At 37.0% G+C, this 17,871-nt stretch overlaps 2 protein-coding genes across 2 annotated transcripts; both read left to right on the top strand.

Moving 5' to 3' along the window:
* The first annotated feature begins 387 nt into the window (after window positions 1-387).
* On the top strand, window positions 388-2,959 carry hoxd12a (homeobox D12a). Its single transcript, XM_043693550.2, has 2 exons — window positions 388-967; window positions 1,704-2,959. The coding sequence occupies exons 1-2, from the start codon at window positions 388-390 to the stop codon at window positions 1,940-1,942; spliced, it is 819 nt and encodes a 272-aa protein (XP_043549485.1). The 3' UTR covers window positions 1,943-2,959.
* A 5,261-nt stretch (window positions 2,960-8,220) lies between these two features.
* Window positions 8,221-17,831, top strand: hoxd11a (homeobox D11a). Its single transcript, XM_087988998.1, has 3 exons — window positions 8,221-9,051; window positions 9,626-12,233; window positions 17,784-17,831. Exons 1-2 carry the CDS (start codon window positions 8,394-8,396, stop codon window positions 9,856-9,858), a joined length of 891 nt encoding a protein of 296 aa, XP_087845124.1. The 5' UTR covers window positions 8,221-8,393; the 3' UTR covers window positions 9,859-12,233; window positions 17,784-17,831.
* The last annotated feature ends 40 nt before the right edge of the window (window positions 17,832-17,871 follow it).

Raw genomic sequence — 17,871 nt, 5'->3', positions numbered from 1 at the left:
AACTTTATTTAAAGCATTTTATTTCAAGCTCTATGAATTAAAAAGCCACATTTTAATCCCTTCAGGAGTATGTGGGATCCTCGGATATCTATTGCAATGTATGTCATTATAACAAGTTAAAATACTTATTTTCTGAACTGCGTATGCATCCTGTTGAATTAAGCGAGTTATGTCGGGCTAACTGCCGTAGATTAGGGTGAAGGTGCATATGGACGTGTACTTGGACATTTCAGATGTGAGTTGCAGCGGGACGGAGGCGGTTCCAGAAAAAAAAGCTGTTTCCGTTTGTCTTGTGACCGTCAAAGAACCAATCAGCAAGCGTCTTTCGTTTATCTCTGTCTGGAAGCTAAATAGGGCACAGAGAGGATCTGATCGCGCTGCTCGGAAATGTGCGAGCACAATCTGCTAAATTCAGGCTATGTCGGCTCCCTGTTAAATTTTACCAGCCCGGAGCCCTTCTACTTCGCCAATCTGCGTCCGAATGGGACTCAACTAGCAACTCTGTCGCCAGCACTCTCCTATACCCGTCGGGAGGTGTGCTCGCTCCCGTGGACTTCGAGTCCATGCGCATCGCCGCCGCAGAGCCGCGCCTTTAGCGGCTACTCTCAGTCCTACCTCAGCAACTCAGTCTCCATCAGCATCAATAAGCATGGATCAGAGAAGGCAGCAGCCGGCGAAGAGCCGAACAAATACTACTTCCAAGACAGCAGCCGCAAACTGGAAGAGAGATGTAGACACAATCAGTCTTATCCAAGTGATTCCAGCATCCCTTCTTCAGTCAACATCAATGCTTCCAAGTATGAGTACCCAAACGTGGAAACATCTCTACATGGCTCGTCATTACATAACCAAGGCTTTGAATTGAATTCCAACTCTCCCACTGTAAATGATGGTATCAAGCAAAGTGTGAGCCTCAGTATGTCATTACAGTCACCAGTAACGCCAGTATGCAACAGATCCTCCGATGGTATAGTATCAATGCAATATTAAAACGATGATCATTTGAAAATTGAATTCTCCTTCCTTTCCAAAAGAACTACCTGCCACCTTCACGTGAAATTCATGTATTGAGCATCAAGCAGCGGTCCTGGAAACCTTGCTCTTATTACATTTAGAACAGCAGGAAAGTAACCCTGTAATTATAAAAATGACTTTAACGTGATAATAAAGTACTCTGAAACTAAAAACATAGCAGAGACCAATGGATGATAGATCAACTTGTTTAAAATTAAATTAATCACAACATTTAAATTACAATTAAATATTTCAGTGTAAATGCTAGCTAGCACTAACATAATGTAATCGTAATTGTGTACTGGATTTGTTACATTTTATTATCAACTTTCCATAATGTTTTTATTTTGGACTTTGTAATTGCGATTGAATTTTCTACTGAACATTAAGATACTTGAATGCCTAATATGAAGAATGTATCTGGGTCATTGATCTGATCATAGAAAAGTTTACCACGCGTCTGTCGTTATTTCTAAAGAACAGGTATCACAAAAAGTCGAAATTTTTATATTGTTTTGTCGAATTTTGAGCAACATTTCTGTAAACGGCATCAAATGAATCTTGCAACGTTAAAAAAAAAACTATCGTCTGAGATAATGTAACATACTGAAAAATGAAAACGCTTTGGAATGAAAGCTGGTGAAATGTTTCCATTGCTTCAACTTGTTTCTCTCTGTTTCCATCTGCAGGGCTGCCCTGGTGTCCAACCCAAGTGAGGTCAAGACGGAAACGTAAACCGTACACAAAACAGCAAATAGCTGAACTTGAAAATGAATTTCTGGCGAACGAGTTCATCAATCGACAGAAGAGGAAGGAATTGTCCGATAGACTGAATCTGAGCGACCAACAAGTAAAAATCTGGTTTCAAAACCGGCGTATGAAAAAGAAAAGGCTTGTAATGCGCGAACAAACACTCTCACTCTTTTAGGCCAAAGTAAAGTTCATGTGTGAGTTTCAAGGTCGCGATATGAACTTTTAATGCTAACTAAGCTTGCTTACAGAAAGCATGTAGATCAAGAATATCCATTGTTTTAATGGATAGGTGCTCCTTTGACGTGCTGTCATATAAAACAGCAATCTTTCATTACATTGCCACTGCCACTAGTCCAGGGCGTGTTGGTTTAGTTAAACATCAGCAACATACAGGGACTGAGATGCAAACTACGAATACCTCGTGAACATTTGCCATAGCAGGAAATTATCGTAAGGCACAAATTTGACTTGTTGTGGTCTGTACTTTGCTGTTCATGGATAAGGTGCCGGCCTCTTCTCATCGTCATTTTAGTTTCAAAGACATTTGTCATTGTTTTGATTCCTCCATTTGTTTAAATTTTCACATGACTCCGTTCGAGTAAAAAGCAGATATTCTGCATTTGAGAATGTAAGTACAACAGGTCATTAGAATGGAACGTTGGAATATAAATCTTAAATATGTAACTATTATGCATGCACTCTACCTATGTACATTTAGTTCTAATAAAATGAACGACGAAACATTTTTATCATTTGTATATACAGTTCATGTTTTGTAATCTTACTGTGAAGCTGGAGCTGGACAGTGGGTTAATTCTATTCTGATAAATACGCATACCAATAGGAGTGTCATATTTGATTTTCGAAAACTGTATTTCCACACTAGGCGATAACAGTGTGCGATGAATTTAATTAAATGAATCGAAATGTGCTGGTATTATTGATATTTTGTGATTGACCAATACCTTAGCGCCGAGTTGTTTTCAAAGCTCCAGCGACTTCGGTTTCATAATCCGAAGTCATTCTGCTGAAATTGCACATGAATCCTGTCCATAAAATAACATAAATGATCAACTGCGCCAGAAATGACAAATAAGAAATGAAAACACACGGGTGCGGAAACTGTTATGAAATTGTACTTTGCTTGAGTTCTTTAAAGGATCATATTGAACAAAATAAAAATAAAGAAACACACCTTACATTTTTCTGCGATTGATTTATTGCAGTGCATTCATTCCAGTAACACGTTAATTCGCCACCTAATTTGTGAATAAGTGCTAATATTTATATACTAGCGGTGAACGCATTGAAACACACCGTGCTTCGCTTAGAGCATTGGAAATTTAAATTACCATTTAAAAACATTTCAGAGGATGTAGTTTTGTAAGCAATAGCTATAAACGGTCACATCATTATTCAAATAATATTGTCTCAATATCGTGTACCCAACCACTGTTTGTCAATTTTCTATACGAGATATGCAAACTAGCAGTTTGCCGATCTAATTGGAATTTAGCTGTATAAAATCTCGAGTAACTGGAAATTCCAAGCTTGGAGAACAACAACATTTAAGGAGATTATACCTACACGAATTAAGACATTAAGTGCTTTAGGTTATGTTCTGGTATTAAAGCAAGGCCGCTGCAACAATAGAAAGCACACAGTGCAGAGACATCCTGGGGATAGCTATTTTTATTCAGTTGAAGTTTGATTTTGCAGCGTGTTATTTATCGCTAGCTTCAGCCCCGTTACTATTTTCACTTAGGGCTCACGTCTATTTTAATCGACAAGATATGTGCCCCGCCAGTTAAGGCGTTTCTATCAGTTTATAATAATTCAAATTCTTAATCGCCAGAGTGCAAAAGATTTAAGGCAGGCTTTCACAAACGGTTATGAAATGAAATAATCTCTTTGCTGTATTTGAATATGATTCCATACGGGTGCAGGTCGCCATGCATCTATTTCACTTAAAACGAGAATACGACTTCTTTCCTGTCACACAGATTGACTACGATTCAAATTGCGCCTTTTTTTTTCTCTCATGGAACAGTTCGAAACTTTGGCAATAGTGTTTGATTTTTCGAAAACGGAATCAAGGGCTATCAACCCCTTTCCATAAATATTATTACAACATTCCTTTCATGACAAAGCCGTGCTCGGGTCCTCCTAAGTTAATTTATTTTCTAATTTGACGGTTTCAAGTATGGTGAATGTTTAATTAATTCAAAAATCTTAAATTGTGTTTTGATATGAATATGTTCGTTTGTTAAAATGTAGTTTGATGGAGATGCACTTTACATTTGAGCTCGGCAGCTATGAGAAGATGTGACCGACAACGAATGAGTTGCAGTCATTTCGCGTCTCATTCGAGCAACTCAGGACGTGGGTGGGCAGGAACAGCCATTATTTCTAACCCCGCCATTTCTCCGGACTCCTATTAATTAAACATGCACTGTGCGATTTCATGAACCTCTTAAGACATTTTATTGAAATATATCAATGCAAATAAACGTTCTCTGATAAAATGTGGCTAGCTATTCAATTCTGGACGTATTACCAAGTACCTGCTTAGAATTAATCAGCAAAGTTTCATGGCCTTAAATATAACAGTTCATAACATCGGCCATTAGAGTTTGGGCGATGTTATGAAATTTAGAGACTTTTTTCAGGCAAGTTATTATGATGCGCTACAACAATACGCACATATTTTAATTATTGAGTAACATTAATTTGATTCGATTTTGACTTTCAATTATTTTCTAGTTTGAAAGCAACATTTCATCTCCCTTGTCTCTGGGCTTTGCGTTTGTTTCAAGTCAATGAAATGCATGTAAAGACGTGCAACTCAGATGCTTCCAACTATCATTTTTGCATAGTTAGAATTATGGTAACAGGGAGAAATATTACTATGATTGTCGAACCGTTTTACATTTCAAAAAGGCAGGTGCGACGTGAAAACCTTGAAACCAGATAACATTGAAGTGAATGAGCTTCCATTACAATTGGATGTAAAATATGGATTTCAATGATCAAAGGTTCGTTTCAATCGGCTTGTAAACTTTTACATGAGATTGCATGAATCTTTAGCAAAAATGTAAGGAAAAAACGATTGCATGAAGAAGTTTTCAATTTTAGAGAGTTGGATAGAATTAACGTAAATGTGTACTTCCAGCCCATTGAATTTGGGGAGCTTGCGGAGGCACTGCGACCTAATAAAACACTGCGTAGCTCTGCAGTATGGGCTAGTAAGTCTGAAGGAGTTTCTACCAAACACGAGAATGACACCCTCAAGCTCCACGTTAAAAACAATAATGCGAATCAAATGCAGTCATCAATTCGTCTGAAGTCAAGAATGCCCGCCCATTCTTGAGAAGGTCTTATGCATTTTTTGGACATTTGTCAATACGTAAGTTTTATTTCAAAATCTATAATGCCATGCACCCGTTAATATTGAAATTTTAGCGTTATCAGCGCGATTACATTTCTAACTCAGTTGTGAATTTAGAATATGCTGATAATCCAGCGTTTCGGCATTGTCAGTTGCCTTTCAAATTGAATAAGTAACGGACCAAGTTCAGAATCACTCTGTTCTTCCAACGGCTGCTGTTTTATTTTCGGATGATGAAATCTGAGCCTGGTGCTGAATTTCAGTTTTTTTACCCCTTACTAATTTTACGGCGAGTGCAAATAAATGTGGCACATCATTCCAGAGAGATATTTACATTAATTTGTTTGATAATTGTGAGTAAAAGTAATCACTCCAAAATTAAAATGTAACAAAGCGATCGTGTCCGCAGAAGTATGAGCCAGAGCTTTGGAAATTCGTCCGACATTACGTTGAAATCCTTCAGAATCTCTTTTTCATCTCACTTTTATGGGTCAGTCTGCCAGACGGTGTCTGTACATGTTCTCCAGATACTGGGGGCGCCATAACAAAGTTAAGGTCAAGTTAGTGTCTCTTTTTAGATTGCACAAGTCTAACATACCTACTGATCGTGGACTTTGCTTGACTAATGAGTTTTTTTCACATTCGAAATACTTAATGTTGCGTGCAGTTAGACAAAAACACAAAGAAGACGCTAATATTTTGCCTGGAACGTCAACGTGAAACAACAACTCGTCGACTTGAAGAATTGCGTAAGAGAAAAATACGCCTACCAAACTTTCCTCGAACATCGCCTTTTGTTCCATGTAAGAGAGTGACGATACTAATTTATAAACTGTAAACCTCTTAGCTTGGTATGCCAGACTCGCCTCTGGTTCTTTGTCGATGTTAAGCAGCTTGTTAGGTATTTGTCCTCATTTAGTATTCAATACAGGCCGAACTGGTCATCTGAACACGAGATGAGAACAAAGGACACTTTTAATTCCTTTTCTCTTTTACAGCTTTTGCCACAGTACTGAACCGGATCTTTTAACACGTTGACTAATGTTATTTAATTGGCCAGTTCGTACTAGTTTAGAAATGAGTTGGAGACCATTGCCGGCACATTTCATCTTTACAACCATTATATGGAACAATGAAAGTCAAATTATGACCGGAGCATACCTCAGCGAATTCCATGAAAACAACACACAACGATATTATTATTTTTTTGTACAAAGGGAATATACATTCAAGAAGACATTTCTTTAACATGTGTTAATACATAAGCATAGATGAATATATAAACTATGTGTTTCTCATTTCAAATCATTGTGTAGGAATGATACTCGGCAAGCGGCCCTCGTTTCAATGTAACTTCACTGCATGTTGCGGTCTAAGTGATCAGAGGGGACATGATAATCAACTCAGTCTAATTTAATATTAACTACTATCGTTATGTTCCAAGAAGCAAAGACAACAATGTGTTTTTCGACCTCAACGACTGATGCAATACGATTTCATATACTTTATATTAACAGCCACTGGATGTCGCATTTTATAAATGCGGCCGTAAGGTTAAAGCAAGAATAAACGAATCGAAGCTCAATGCATCTGTGGTTTCCAAATTTTAATTTGAATTAAAACTTTAGAAAAAAAATATTCTACTAAGCAATTATTCCGTTTAGAATCAATGATATTTACATTTTCATTGTATTTTCATTTGGGTTTATCCTCAGAGTACTCCAGTTGATTACAACAGAATTTCGAACTAATTGGCAAATAGATATAATATAAACCGTGTATTTGGAACTGACCAAAGGAAAAAGCGATTAGAGACATCCATCCTGCTTGGTCGTGCGCGATAAATGTTATGATAGATAATGACAAGTATTTAACGAGTTAATAAACGTAAATTAGAACATGAGTAGATATTCTCTCTAATTATTTTTCTCTCAGCGCACCTTTCCCTCTTTAAATCAATTCGCATTTAACAGTTACACTTAAGGATTCGCTTCGATGTCCTTCGCTTGACTGGCCTTCACTTAAAAGGACAGAAGACAATTTTCATTTGCAGATTCAAGCACTTTTCTTTCATCCAAGTCAACCTCTTGGTTGGTAGGTTGCATATACTAGGCTCTGTAAATGGGAAAGAATACGGATTAACCACACAAATTGCTAGTTTTAATTCCCGGCCTGCAAAAAGCCATCTCCAGCTTCTGCGTGCAACTTCCATCGGTGGGTTTTAACCACGAATATGATGAGTTGAAATTGCAGTAAAGATTTCACACAATGGTCAAGCCTGATGTTTTAGAAATGATCACAGTGTTGCGGCAAGGAATAATCTTAATATTATGGCGCAACCGTATTCTGAAATAATTATAAAGTGTTGCCGCAGTCCACAAGGCAACAAACTTCAAAATCTGATTCAGTTCACATATTTATGAATCATAGCTAACAAAACTCTAAAGTGATCGGGTCATTGGATGGTCATTTTGTGCGATATAAGCTACAGCATCTATAACCCCTATTCTAAATATCTGATAAATCTAGGCTCAACAGTAGATAACGATTTTATTATTTGTTAAACTCGATTTTACCCATGAAAAACACGCCTTTCGAAATAAAAATGAAAAAATGCCGGTATTGTCTGTCGCTATAATAGACATTTTTCACTTAATCTCTTACCATGAGACAAATGTCGAAAATTCTATTACCACGCCAACCTGATCACGCAGTTGAATTTAAACTGTGTATTGTGCTTTTGTGAACGGCCAAAATCCAGCTTGGAAATCTTCTTAGTTAGTTGTGACAGATTATTGTTTTTGCATTTTAAAAATATCAGAATCTGCATTGGCCCTATTTGGTAGAACGTGACCTCAACAGTTAATGAAACATCGTAGATGTTTTTGAAGTTTCCAAATATAGAAAGGTATCTGTGACAGACTGTGGTGTGTAAATTAAATTATTTTGTTACAGTGTTTGCTTTATCCTTAGTCACAAGGCAAATCTTTGGCACTATGAGTTAAACGAGCTACCTAGCCGACACTGAAAGCCGATAGGTTAATTTCGAGAGTAATACCTTCGAGTTGCAAAGGATGGATCTTAATGACCAAAACTGATCTATGGTAATTCCGACAGTGGATCACATGACTCGTTTGCCCTTAGAATCAATCAGGATGAATTGCACGTCAGCTTGCGTTTCCAATTTTTTTCTTTCGCGGACCCTGTTCGTCGGTTTTTAGCGGAGAATACATGGAGCATGTTTAACATCATCGATCCTGATCATTTGGGCTCGCAACTCCGAAAACAAAATATGACAGAGTTTGAAGACCGTGGTAGCTGCGCCTCCAGCATGTATTTGCCCAGCTGCACGTACTATGTTTCAGCCCCAGATTTCTCGTCAGTATCAACATTTTTACCGCAGAGCACTACTTGCCAAATGACATTTCCTTACTCCTCTAATTTAACACAAGTTCAACCTGTCCGAGAGGTGTCGTTCAGAGATTACGGGTTAGAACATTCAACTAAATGGCATTATAGGAGCAATTATGCCCCTTACTGTTCTGCAGAAGAAATAATGCATAGGGACTATATCCAACCACCGACCAGGACGGGAATGCTGTTTAAAAATGATCCTGTATACAGCCAGCGTGCAGGCTCAAATCCATCTTGCAATTTCTACACGGCGGTGGGGAGGAATGGAATACTTCCTCAAGGCTTTGATCAGTTTTTTGAGACAGCTTATGGGATTTCTGACTGCTCGAACTATGAACAGTTAAGCGAAAAGTCTGGGTCGATGCACAAGACCATCACAGCATCTGACAAATTTTCTTCCGGCCAGGAGAAAGAAAGTACAACCGGAAAAAACACCGTCGAGTCCTCCAGTAACATCGGGGCCGAGAAAAGCAGCCTATCTGGTAGGTGCCGTATGAACGCAGGGTTAGAATACAGGGCCAACACATTTTGTCTCACAGATTTTATGTGAAATTTTATAAGCAGACGAAGGATTTTATATACCCTATAAGATCTGTTTTAAAGTTGTAAAGATTGTTTACGACGGGAAATCGGTTTAGGTGGGCTTCGTGAATATGAAAAATCACCAATTGTCCATTTTACCATTATAAAACGATTTCGGTAATATCATTGCGATTTGACCAAAGAGTTTATTTCGCACTTCAATTGATTACTTGTGCATTTTTGTTCCATATTAACAAGGCGTGGTTGCATTTATGTGTCTCCTCCTGTTATTGCCGTTTTCAATGGAAATATAACGGAAATCAAACTTCAGAAAGTGGAAGCGTAATTAAGTGCATTCATTTAAAATAAATGTATCAGACAATAAATATTGAAATCAGGATATGCTGAATAGATATGCTGAACTATGAGCATTATGTACATCCTTTGGTATCGAATTTAAGTGCAAGAGTTTAAGAGCACGTCTGTTTGGATATGGTCGTTTGTAACGTTATATTTAAAACCTACTTCCATCAGGCCCCCTGCGATGCAGAAAGAAGAGATGCCCTTATACCAAATACCAAATCCGGGAACTTGAACGAGAATTTTTCTTCAACGTTTACATAAACAAAGAAAAACGCTTACAGTTATCGAGAATGTTAAATCTTACCGATCGACAAGTCAAAATTTGGTTCCAGAATCGAAGAATGAAAGAAAAGAAACTCAGCAGAGACCGGCTGCACTTTTTTACTGCCAATCCTTTATTGTGACTGTGATACAATTTACTCTGTGGATTATCTTCCAGCAATTCCCCTTTGCCTTAGTCAATATTTATTTACAGAAGGAGTGTCTGCAAGGATGAGAGGATAATTTTGTTGTTCTTACGCGGAGAAAAAAAAACTGTCCTTACTACGATCGATGTAACTATGGATCTAAGGTGACACGGTTGTGCGGGAACCATGACCGTAACGTGTTGTTAGAGAACATTCTTACCTCAGTATTTGGGTTATTCAGTTCCAACCGAAGAATTTAAACGATAAACCGGGGTAACAGAGGGCTGAAATGGAGCAATCTTTCGTTTTAAGCGATAGGTCAATCAGATAATATAGCATTTTTTATTTGCGTTATAGTCATTGTGCAGCTAGACTAACCATACTCGTTCAAGCTGTGTGTATCCTCATTTAAAAAAATCCATATTTATTAGTTTACTTTTTCCATTGTATTTCTTTAAGTAATTAAACAAAACTATAGCTAGAGATGTCTAACGCTGTTATAATGATAATTTTGTTTTAAGATTACATACTAATTGACATATCATGGTAAATGCATGTGTTAAAATGTGTTTTGTCTCAAATGAATAAAAGCCGTATAAAAAATCTTATCAATAAAGCTTTTTTAATGAATAGATGGCTAGAGTGTGCTAAACAGTCTGACCGTAGGCCTCAAGTTGTCCCAGGAAAAAAAGCAAATATTGTTTATCTCTGAAATGCAGTACAGTACAATTTGTTGCAAAGGCCAAAGTTATGCGGTTGTTGGCAATCTGAAATATACCAGATGGTGCCTGAAATGCTGGGCCTTTCCAGCATTCTTAATTGTTTATTTTGCAAATTAATGTCTGGCTCATAGATTGCGCCTTTCTGCGAATGGTTTTGTTTAAAATGAAAAGCAGAATATTTACTTTGTGTTTTGACTGTAAACATGATAGTTAATTACAAGTTTTGTATCCATAATTGGATTAAATGTGTTTTGGCCTGGGAATGAACTGACAAATTTCATTTTCTTGTACAGAACGTTAACAGCAAAGCATTTTTAAAAAGAAGCTGAATCCTAATTTGAGGTGCATTTAAATTTATAAACACATCAGTGTCTCAGTGACAAAGAAGTGAGCAAGACTTCTCAAAACTTTTACGTTTTCTTTCGAAAAGGACTTGCCAAGTTTCCGTGCCGCATGACATAGCATTGCTGTTTACAAAACCTTGAACTGTCTAGACAACATCGTAAAGTTGACCGCTCTAACCAGCTTAATGGCGACTTATTACACCTTCTACTCACGACATAGCAAACAAAAGAAAAGAAAGAAATCAAAGAAAATAGATTTAAAAAGAAGGAAAACACAAAAGCAATTGAGTTTATAACGTCCATCATATGAAAAAGTTTTTTTTTAAAGTTGGATCTCAGATAAGATCCATCAAACATATTGGTTGGACTTAATTCAGATTCGAATGAAACTGAAAAAGTCGCATCTGCTCGTGGGTATGTTGAAGTATGTTTCGAAAAGAGAATTCGTATAATGTTGCCTTTGAACTTCTATAATGTCAAGGTCGTCACCTTTAACCTTTTGGAAGACAGAGGCGCCTGGTGGCTGTTGGGTTGTTCTTACAGCTTCCCTCCTAAAGACAAAAGCTTCAACATGTTACTAAACCACGTTATACTAAAATGCGCATGCTGAAGGCTACAAAAAGATCAATGTGAAAAATCAGTTTTTCTTATCTCTATTGTAGATGAGTAGTTGTGCTTTCGAAAAGTTACATTCAATAATACACACTTAGGGCTTTTGTGCAACATTATTAAATACGAAGGTTCCTTTGTTCTTCTATGCTTAGCCGTTAAGAGCAGCATCTTTCCATATAGGCTATTCTCATGCAGGCTGAACTGGTCAAAAATCTTCATCATGCGTTTATACATTATACCAATCAGCCACGAGTGTTTCGGTTTCCATGGAAATGTGGGAGAATATAATTTACGTTTCAATAGAATTTCCGCAGCAATCATTGCCATTCTAATTTCTCTGTATCTATATAACACACGGTACTGTTCTAAGCATAATTTTACTATCTGAATATCTTACTTAAATTGCCATAGCATATATAACTTGATTAGGGTCATTAAAAAATGTCAAAACAGCGAGGCTAGTTTGCAATGATTGCCAGGACAGTTAATTCTGCAAATGGCCACACGGCGGCGCGCTGTAGCTCTACGGTTTAGTCCAGACCACCAATATATTGGTAACGGCTTTCGGGGATGAATAGGAAATTAACTGAAATAATGTCAGTATGCCAACTGATTAAGTTATCCTTGTTTCTGTCATATATCTGGAACATCGTGTCGAAGTTTGGGATTAAATGCAAATCGGTTCAGTGCAATCGTAAGTTTGCTTACTGTTGGCGTCAAAAATTAAGGCGTAACTTTTTACATCGTAGTGAGTCCCGAATAAATAAAACCAATTTGCCAATTGCATTATTTGGAAAGATTTATTAACTTTCACTCGGTATATTCGCTTAAGTTTGTTGATCGGAGTTATTGAGCGAAGTTACAATGTAATGGAACAGAGCCAAACGCAAACATGCAACATAAGGAATATATCCGAGTTGATACATTATTCTCTAAAAATCAAACCAACAAAGTGAATGCGGAAAAGAACGGAGAGGATAGAATGCCATTAGGTTGGGAAATTATGCGAAACCATGTAACAATAAGTGAAAATGATAAAATCAAACATCCAACGTTATGAAAATTACTAAATAGTTACGTTTACTTTCTGGCGATGTGGTCGATTTAAATGGCAGCACAGTATCTGAATCATCTCCTTCTCAATACCGCATTCCTCCTTGTAACGTCTGCACAATCCAGACAGTTTTAGCGGGGTTTTGAAATGAATAATGTTGGATAGTCAAGCAATATTTCAGGCAATACATTTCATCTCGATACTGACTTAGGGTTCACCACTGATTTCCAACTCTTAAAATGACAAAGGAATACTGTCTACATTCTTGCTGTCTGTTAAATTGCTACTTTCTTTTGTAGAAGCGAAAAATGGAATCTTTAAGGAGTGTCTACTTCAAGGAAAAAAAATCAATAACGACAGCATTTTCTCAGAGCTGGTAACAAGAAATATCTGGCGACAATTTTCTATGAACAATTAAAGTGGAATAAAAAAAAGTATCATTTCCCAGTCTAATGGTAGTGTATCCTCTCCTTTTGTTCCACATTCACAGTGATAGTTGAGTTGTTACAGAATACGTAATCAGCAGAATATTCATTTCTCTTATGATGAGCATTTTGCAATAATTCTATTGTGCGGCAGGAAATAATGCGTAATGTCCTGTAAAACAGACTGAATGCTTTCTAAATTGTCAAAGTGGTTGATCGCAGTACCCGTGATAGTCACTAATTCCCGTTCCAACGCTTTTAATGCTTGCTTAATCAATAAGTTATTTTGATTTACATGTCCTATTTGTCCAAAAGGAAGTTTCAGAAAAAGAGTTAACTCCCTGATTGTGGAAAGGCTAGTTTATTCACAGTTGGCCACTATATTCTCGTCAGTTCAGTACTTTAGCCAAATTGTGCGAGAAAAAATTGTTTTGCACTTATTTATGTAATGTATTTTTATGACTGAAAAGTGTTTTGAAAAGGAAATATTTACCTGTCCAGTTATTTTACACGATGGTGACATCATGTTAATTCGACTCAGATAAAACGCGTTGAATTTAAAACATGAGCATGCTAATATTCCGAGACGTTGAAATGTTTCTTGATACATATGGTAGTTACTCATAGTAGAAACGCAATAGTTTATTTAATGTGACAAGGAGTGAATTGATTTTAATATGTGGCACTCAGTTGCTAGTCGTTCGCAATTTGTAATCGGACATAATTAATGCGGCAATTGTATTCAATATAATTTAGCTTTCACTCACAATTTAACTGAAAACGCTCGTAACCAAAAATATTTCCGAAGTATTTACAAGTAACATGAGAAGGTTTTTTTAAAAAAATCAACAGTGTTGACAAACTAATATAGGACGAGGTAAGCTTCAGTACGCATTTTAGTTGGATATTTATGAACTATTTCGGCTAAAGAGTATAGCTTATTTCAATCTTTGTTACATTTATCTGTCAACCATAAACAAAAGCTCAAGCTGAAATTAATAGCAGGCGCGTCAAGCTAACAACCTTTCATTTTGAGTTCTGAGCGTGGCAAAACGGTCAAAAGATTCAAGGTGAAAGTGAAGGTACAAACGGCTGGCGGTTTCATGGTCACAAGACCATGCCAGTTTAAGCTAGTGGGAAGCCTGAAAGGAGAAATGTGAGCCTCCATCAAAGTACAGGGCCAACAGCTTGGTTAACGGTACGAGAAAAAACAGAAACAAATCGGTCAATCAAAACACCCGCACTGCAAAGATTTAAAAATTATACAGCCAACTTTTTTCGAACTAAACTGTTCTTTCCATGGTTTTGACAATAAAGTTGTTGTTGGCATGTGTCTGTACGGAAGGGAACTGTTGCTTTCTGCAATGTTGCAAGCAGTGCAAATGCAATAATGCAGCCTTCATGTTCCTGTTTAAATCTAGCATTCAATAAGCTTGCCTTGTACACAGTCCTTCCAGCAAATCACATACCACATTGGCGCTTTAATGCAAGACGAGGTTTTAATTAAGCTCCATCATTAGACTTAATTTAGGGAGGATTGTGTGTAACATTTCTCCCATAAACAGCTTATAACTACGTTATTAAACATTGAAGTATCGTTCGGAGACTAATCAGTCAATTCACTTTCTAGTTGCTATCAATATAATCTTTCCTACACTAAAACCCAGCTCTGCATGAGTTTAGTGTACTCTCATGATAACTGTATTTGATATTGTAATCTTTTCCCCTGCATACCAGGAAACTCTATAGTTCAAAGATTTCATAGCCGTTAATTCCTGCGTGTCTACAGTCGTAATATTTTATGAGTTTTTTTTATCATACTAGGGGTCTTATGATATAGGTTTACAAACTAATCATTTTATTTGAGTACATTGAAATGAACAATTATAGTGTATCATAGAGGACCGCTTGATACAATTAAATTATTTTGTTTACTTGACATGCAATCCTGGCAATTGCTGCAGTGTAATAGTAAGGCTTGGTTCATGATAACCAGCGATAATTGCTTTGCTTTATATAAGAATAGTAACACAACCAACAACAGACTATTGAGAATAAATAATATTGTAAATGTAGACGAAAATGTTAAAGTGGTTTTGCAGATTTAGCAATTTCCTGCTTAGCAATTTGATAAATGGACGCATAAATACAAACGCATTACGGCAAAGGCTTACGAAATAATATTACTAACTAATGTTGCTTTTAACATAGCCGGTATAATGCGACGGCAAATGTAAGGTGCCAATGAATGGACTGCTCAAGTTGCTGACACTGAGCTGAGGATACTGTAGTAAATGAAAAAAAGACTTCCTGGTGAAACACTTTGAGCTATGCGTTGCCCATTCAAATATAACACTATTTTCTGAATGCTATTCAGTTTTGAGATAATAATTTGGATATAAATACCAGTTCTGTATTGTGCAGGCCTCAGGATCCCGAGAATTCTCTCGTTCAAGGCTGCAAGAAATATTTGTCTGCATCGGGCCTTGTCTTTCTTACTTCCTAAGTCACCATCCCTAGATGTTTTACTTTTCGTCGCTTACAAAATCACAATTGGTTTGACTTTGTTCACCATGAATTCGAATCTTATTTATATTATGAGGAGGTGTATTGTAATAAAGGCACACTGTTGGCTCTTGTTCAACAATTCGTTGTATACATAAACAAACCATCCAGCTTAGCCTATTGCTCCCAGCAGTTGTTGAATCATCATATTACTCCAGATACAGTCGCTGTATGCATTATAAATAGTAAAACAATGACTGTGAAATATTATTTTACTTGGAGACAAACTGTATTCACGTTTACACTAATCAGGCGTTATGATTTTCCGTTATGATATTTGACGAGGGTAAATATAATGCCAAAATCAGTGCACCAAGCGTTTTTTTTTTCAGTTTACATATATTCAAGCATGTTACAAAATAATTCTAAAACACCCAAAACAACAACTGGTTTTCCCTTATCCCACTACTCCTGGCCTTGCCTAGAAGGTTAGTTTTGCTTCAATCCATACCAACTCCCATTTTTAATTCAGACGACGAATTAACTAATAAGAGCATTGTTACTGATGTCTCATTGATTCAAATGGATGCATTACCTGCCCTGTCTTATTGCTCGCCTCTTAAGTTATTCTTTCAGTTCTGCTGAATGATTTCATGCAGAAAAAATACAGTTGAAGAACATTCAAAGCCAAGTTGGTTGCCTTTTGCTCACACAAGATTAGGTGTTAAGAACAGGATTGTGATTTATTTGGAATGAATAAGATTCAGATAATTATGTATAACTTGAAATATTAATTGATTGCAATGATTTGTATGTGCGACGCAACATCAAGGCATAGTGTACGAAGTTATGGCTTAGAATCGGTGTTCGCTTCAACTGAGCCTAAAACTTAGCAGTGCACGGGCGCCTGAATGTTAACAGTACAGATTTGGATCACAAAACCTATCAAATCAAAAATACGTTGTACAAATAAAGAGCCACAAATAATCTACGGAAATGGTCTTATATTCTCTTCAGTATGACTTACAAGTCTCGCAGGTATTTATACGTCTTCTTGTTCATTTTGAATATCTGTAGAATTTTTGAAGTTTAATTTAGGCTAACATTCGCAAAATCCGATAACATTTTCAACAGTACATTTACATCCCAAAAGAAGTAAAGAGAGGAACCGTGACAGCCTTGACCCTGACACTGTCCCCTTTCCTGTTCGTCTTGCTGAGAAGAAAATCTCGTCGGCTTTGTGTGTACTTCCCATAGCTGCTCCATAGCTGATGCCCATCGTGGTTTACATTTTCTTGAACTCCAAAGGATTCTCCCAGTGACCGGAAGTAGGTATGTACTGTTAAACGGCAAATTTTCTCCAGTTGGAGCGTTCTGAAAAATAGCTGCAAGCGGTGTTAACACAGTTCTGCAACTCCATCCACAAGAGTGAATCCCGAAAATATCAAGCACTATCACTGCTGGCGCTGGGGAGAAAATACGGTGTGTGTCTTTCCGTTGCTTTTGGCGATGTTTTGGTTGTCGATTGTTGGAACATGTCCAACCTAGTTATCAACAGCTCAACATAAACGTGTGAGAGAATTAGAAAATTAAGATCTATTTTTAGGATAAGCTAGTCGAGACCAAACACCAGAAGCACCGACTAAATTTATATCCCCTAAACTAATAGCAAGGATTGCAAATCGTGTTTTTGCTCAGCCACAGTGTTGGAAGGTGCCTGTGCAAATGTTCAAATGCAATTACATTATTGAAGTGTTTGGCGTCAACATCTGAAAGCCTGCACTCTAGCTACCTTAATGGAAAGTACAGAGCGTAAGATGTTTTACGGAAATTCAAATGTGGACTCTTATCGCCGCTGGTAAAGGTCAATTTTCGGAACTTACATTAGTTTTATTATATATTGAAATGTTTTTCATGTTTTCCACTAATTATAATTGAATGCTATCAAGGAAAAAGTTGGACCAGTGAATGCAGATAAAAAAATACAAAAAAAAACAATTCTTACACTGATTTCACCAAATGTTTGGTTCACATCAGAGCAATGTGCACGGTCTCGAGGTTTATATACATCTAAAAGCCGTGTTATGCACTATGCAAGCAATTGATGCACCGCCGGCATCGCTGAAACTGCAAAAACAATCAGATCAGAAACCTGCTCTGTACACGTTTCATTTCGCCGACATTTTCAAACAAGGACTATGTTTTAATTTCCAAAGTCCAGAAATTACAGCGATTTTTTTCTTCTATCCTTTTCTTTCAGCTTATCGAAAACGAAATGATTGGATTTTAGCAGCACGATCATCACTGTTGTTTGAGGTAAGATTATACAGTATGAGGAATGGCTTTGA

This window comes from Chiloscyllium plagiosum, unplaced genomic scaffold (genome assembly GCF_037043375.1).
Source record: "Chiloscyllium plagiosum isolate Xiang-an unplaced genomic scaffold, Cpla_swu_hap1 HiC_scaffold_7, whole genome shotgun sequence".
NCBI lineage: Eukaryota > Metazoa > Chordata > Chondrichthyes > Orectolobiformes > Hemiscylliidae > Chiloscyllium > Chiloscyllium plagiosum.
Note: the sequence above shows the minus strand (reverse complement) of the source record. Positions and strands in the feature narration are given on the sequence as shown.

What these genes read in the sequence shown, in the direction of transcription:
- hoxd12a (XM_043693550.2), top strand. Translation starts at nt 388, where the DNA reads ATGTGCGAGCACAATCTGCTAAATTCAGGCTATGTCGGCTCCCTGTTA. An exon ending in ATGCAACAGATCCTCCGATG is followed by an intron (nt 968 to 1,703) that starts GTATAGTATCAA and finishes TTCCATCTGCAG; the next exon opens with GGCTGCCCTGGTGTCCAACC.
- hoxd11a (XM_087988998.1), top strand. Translation starts at nt 8,394, where the DNA reads ATGTTTAACATCATCGATCCTGATCATTTGGGCTCGCAACTCCGAAAA. An exon ending in CGAGAAAAGCAGCCTATCTG is followed by an intron (nt 9,052 to 9,625) that starts GTAGGTGCCGTA and finishes TACTTCCATCAG; the next exon opens with GCCCCCTGCGATGCAGAAAG.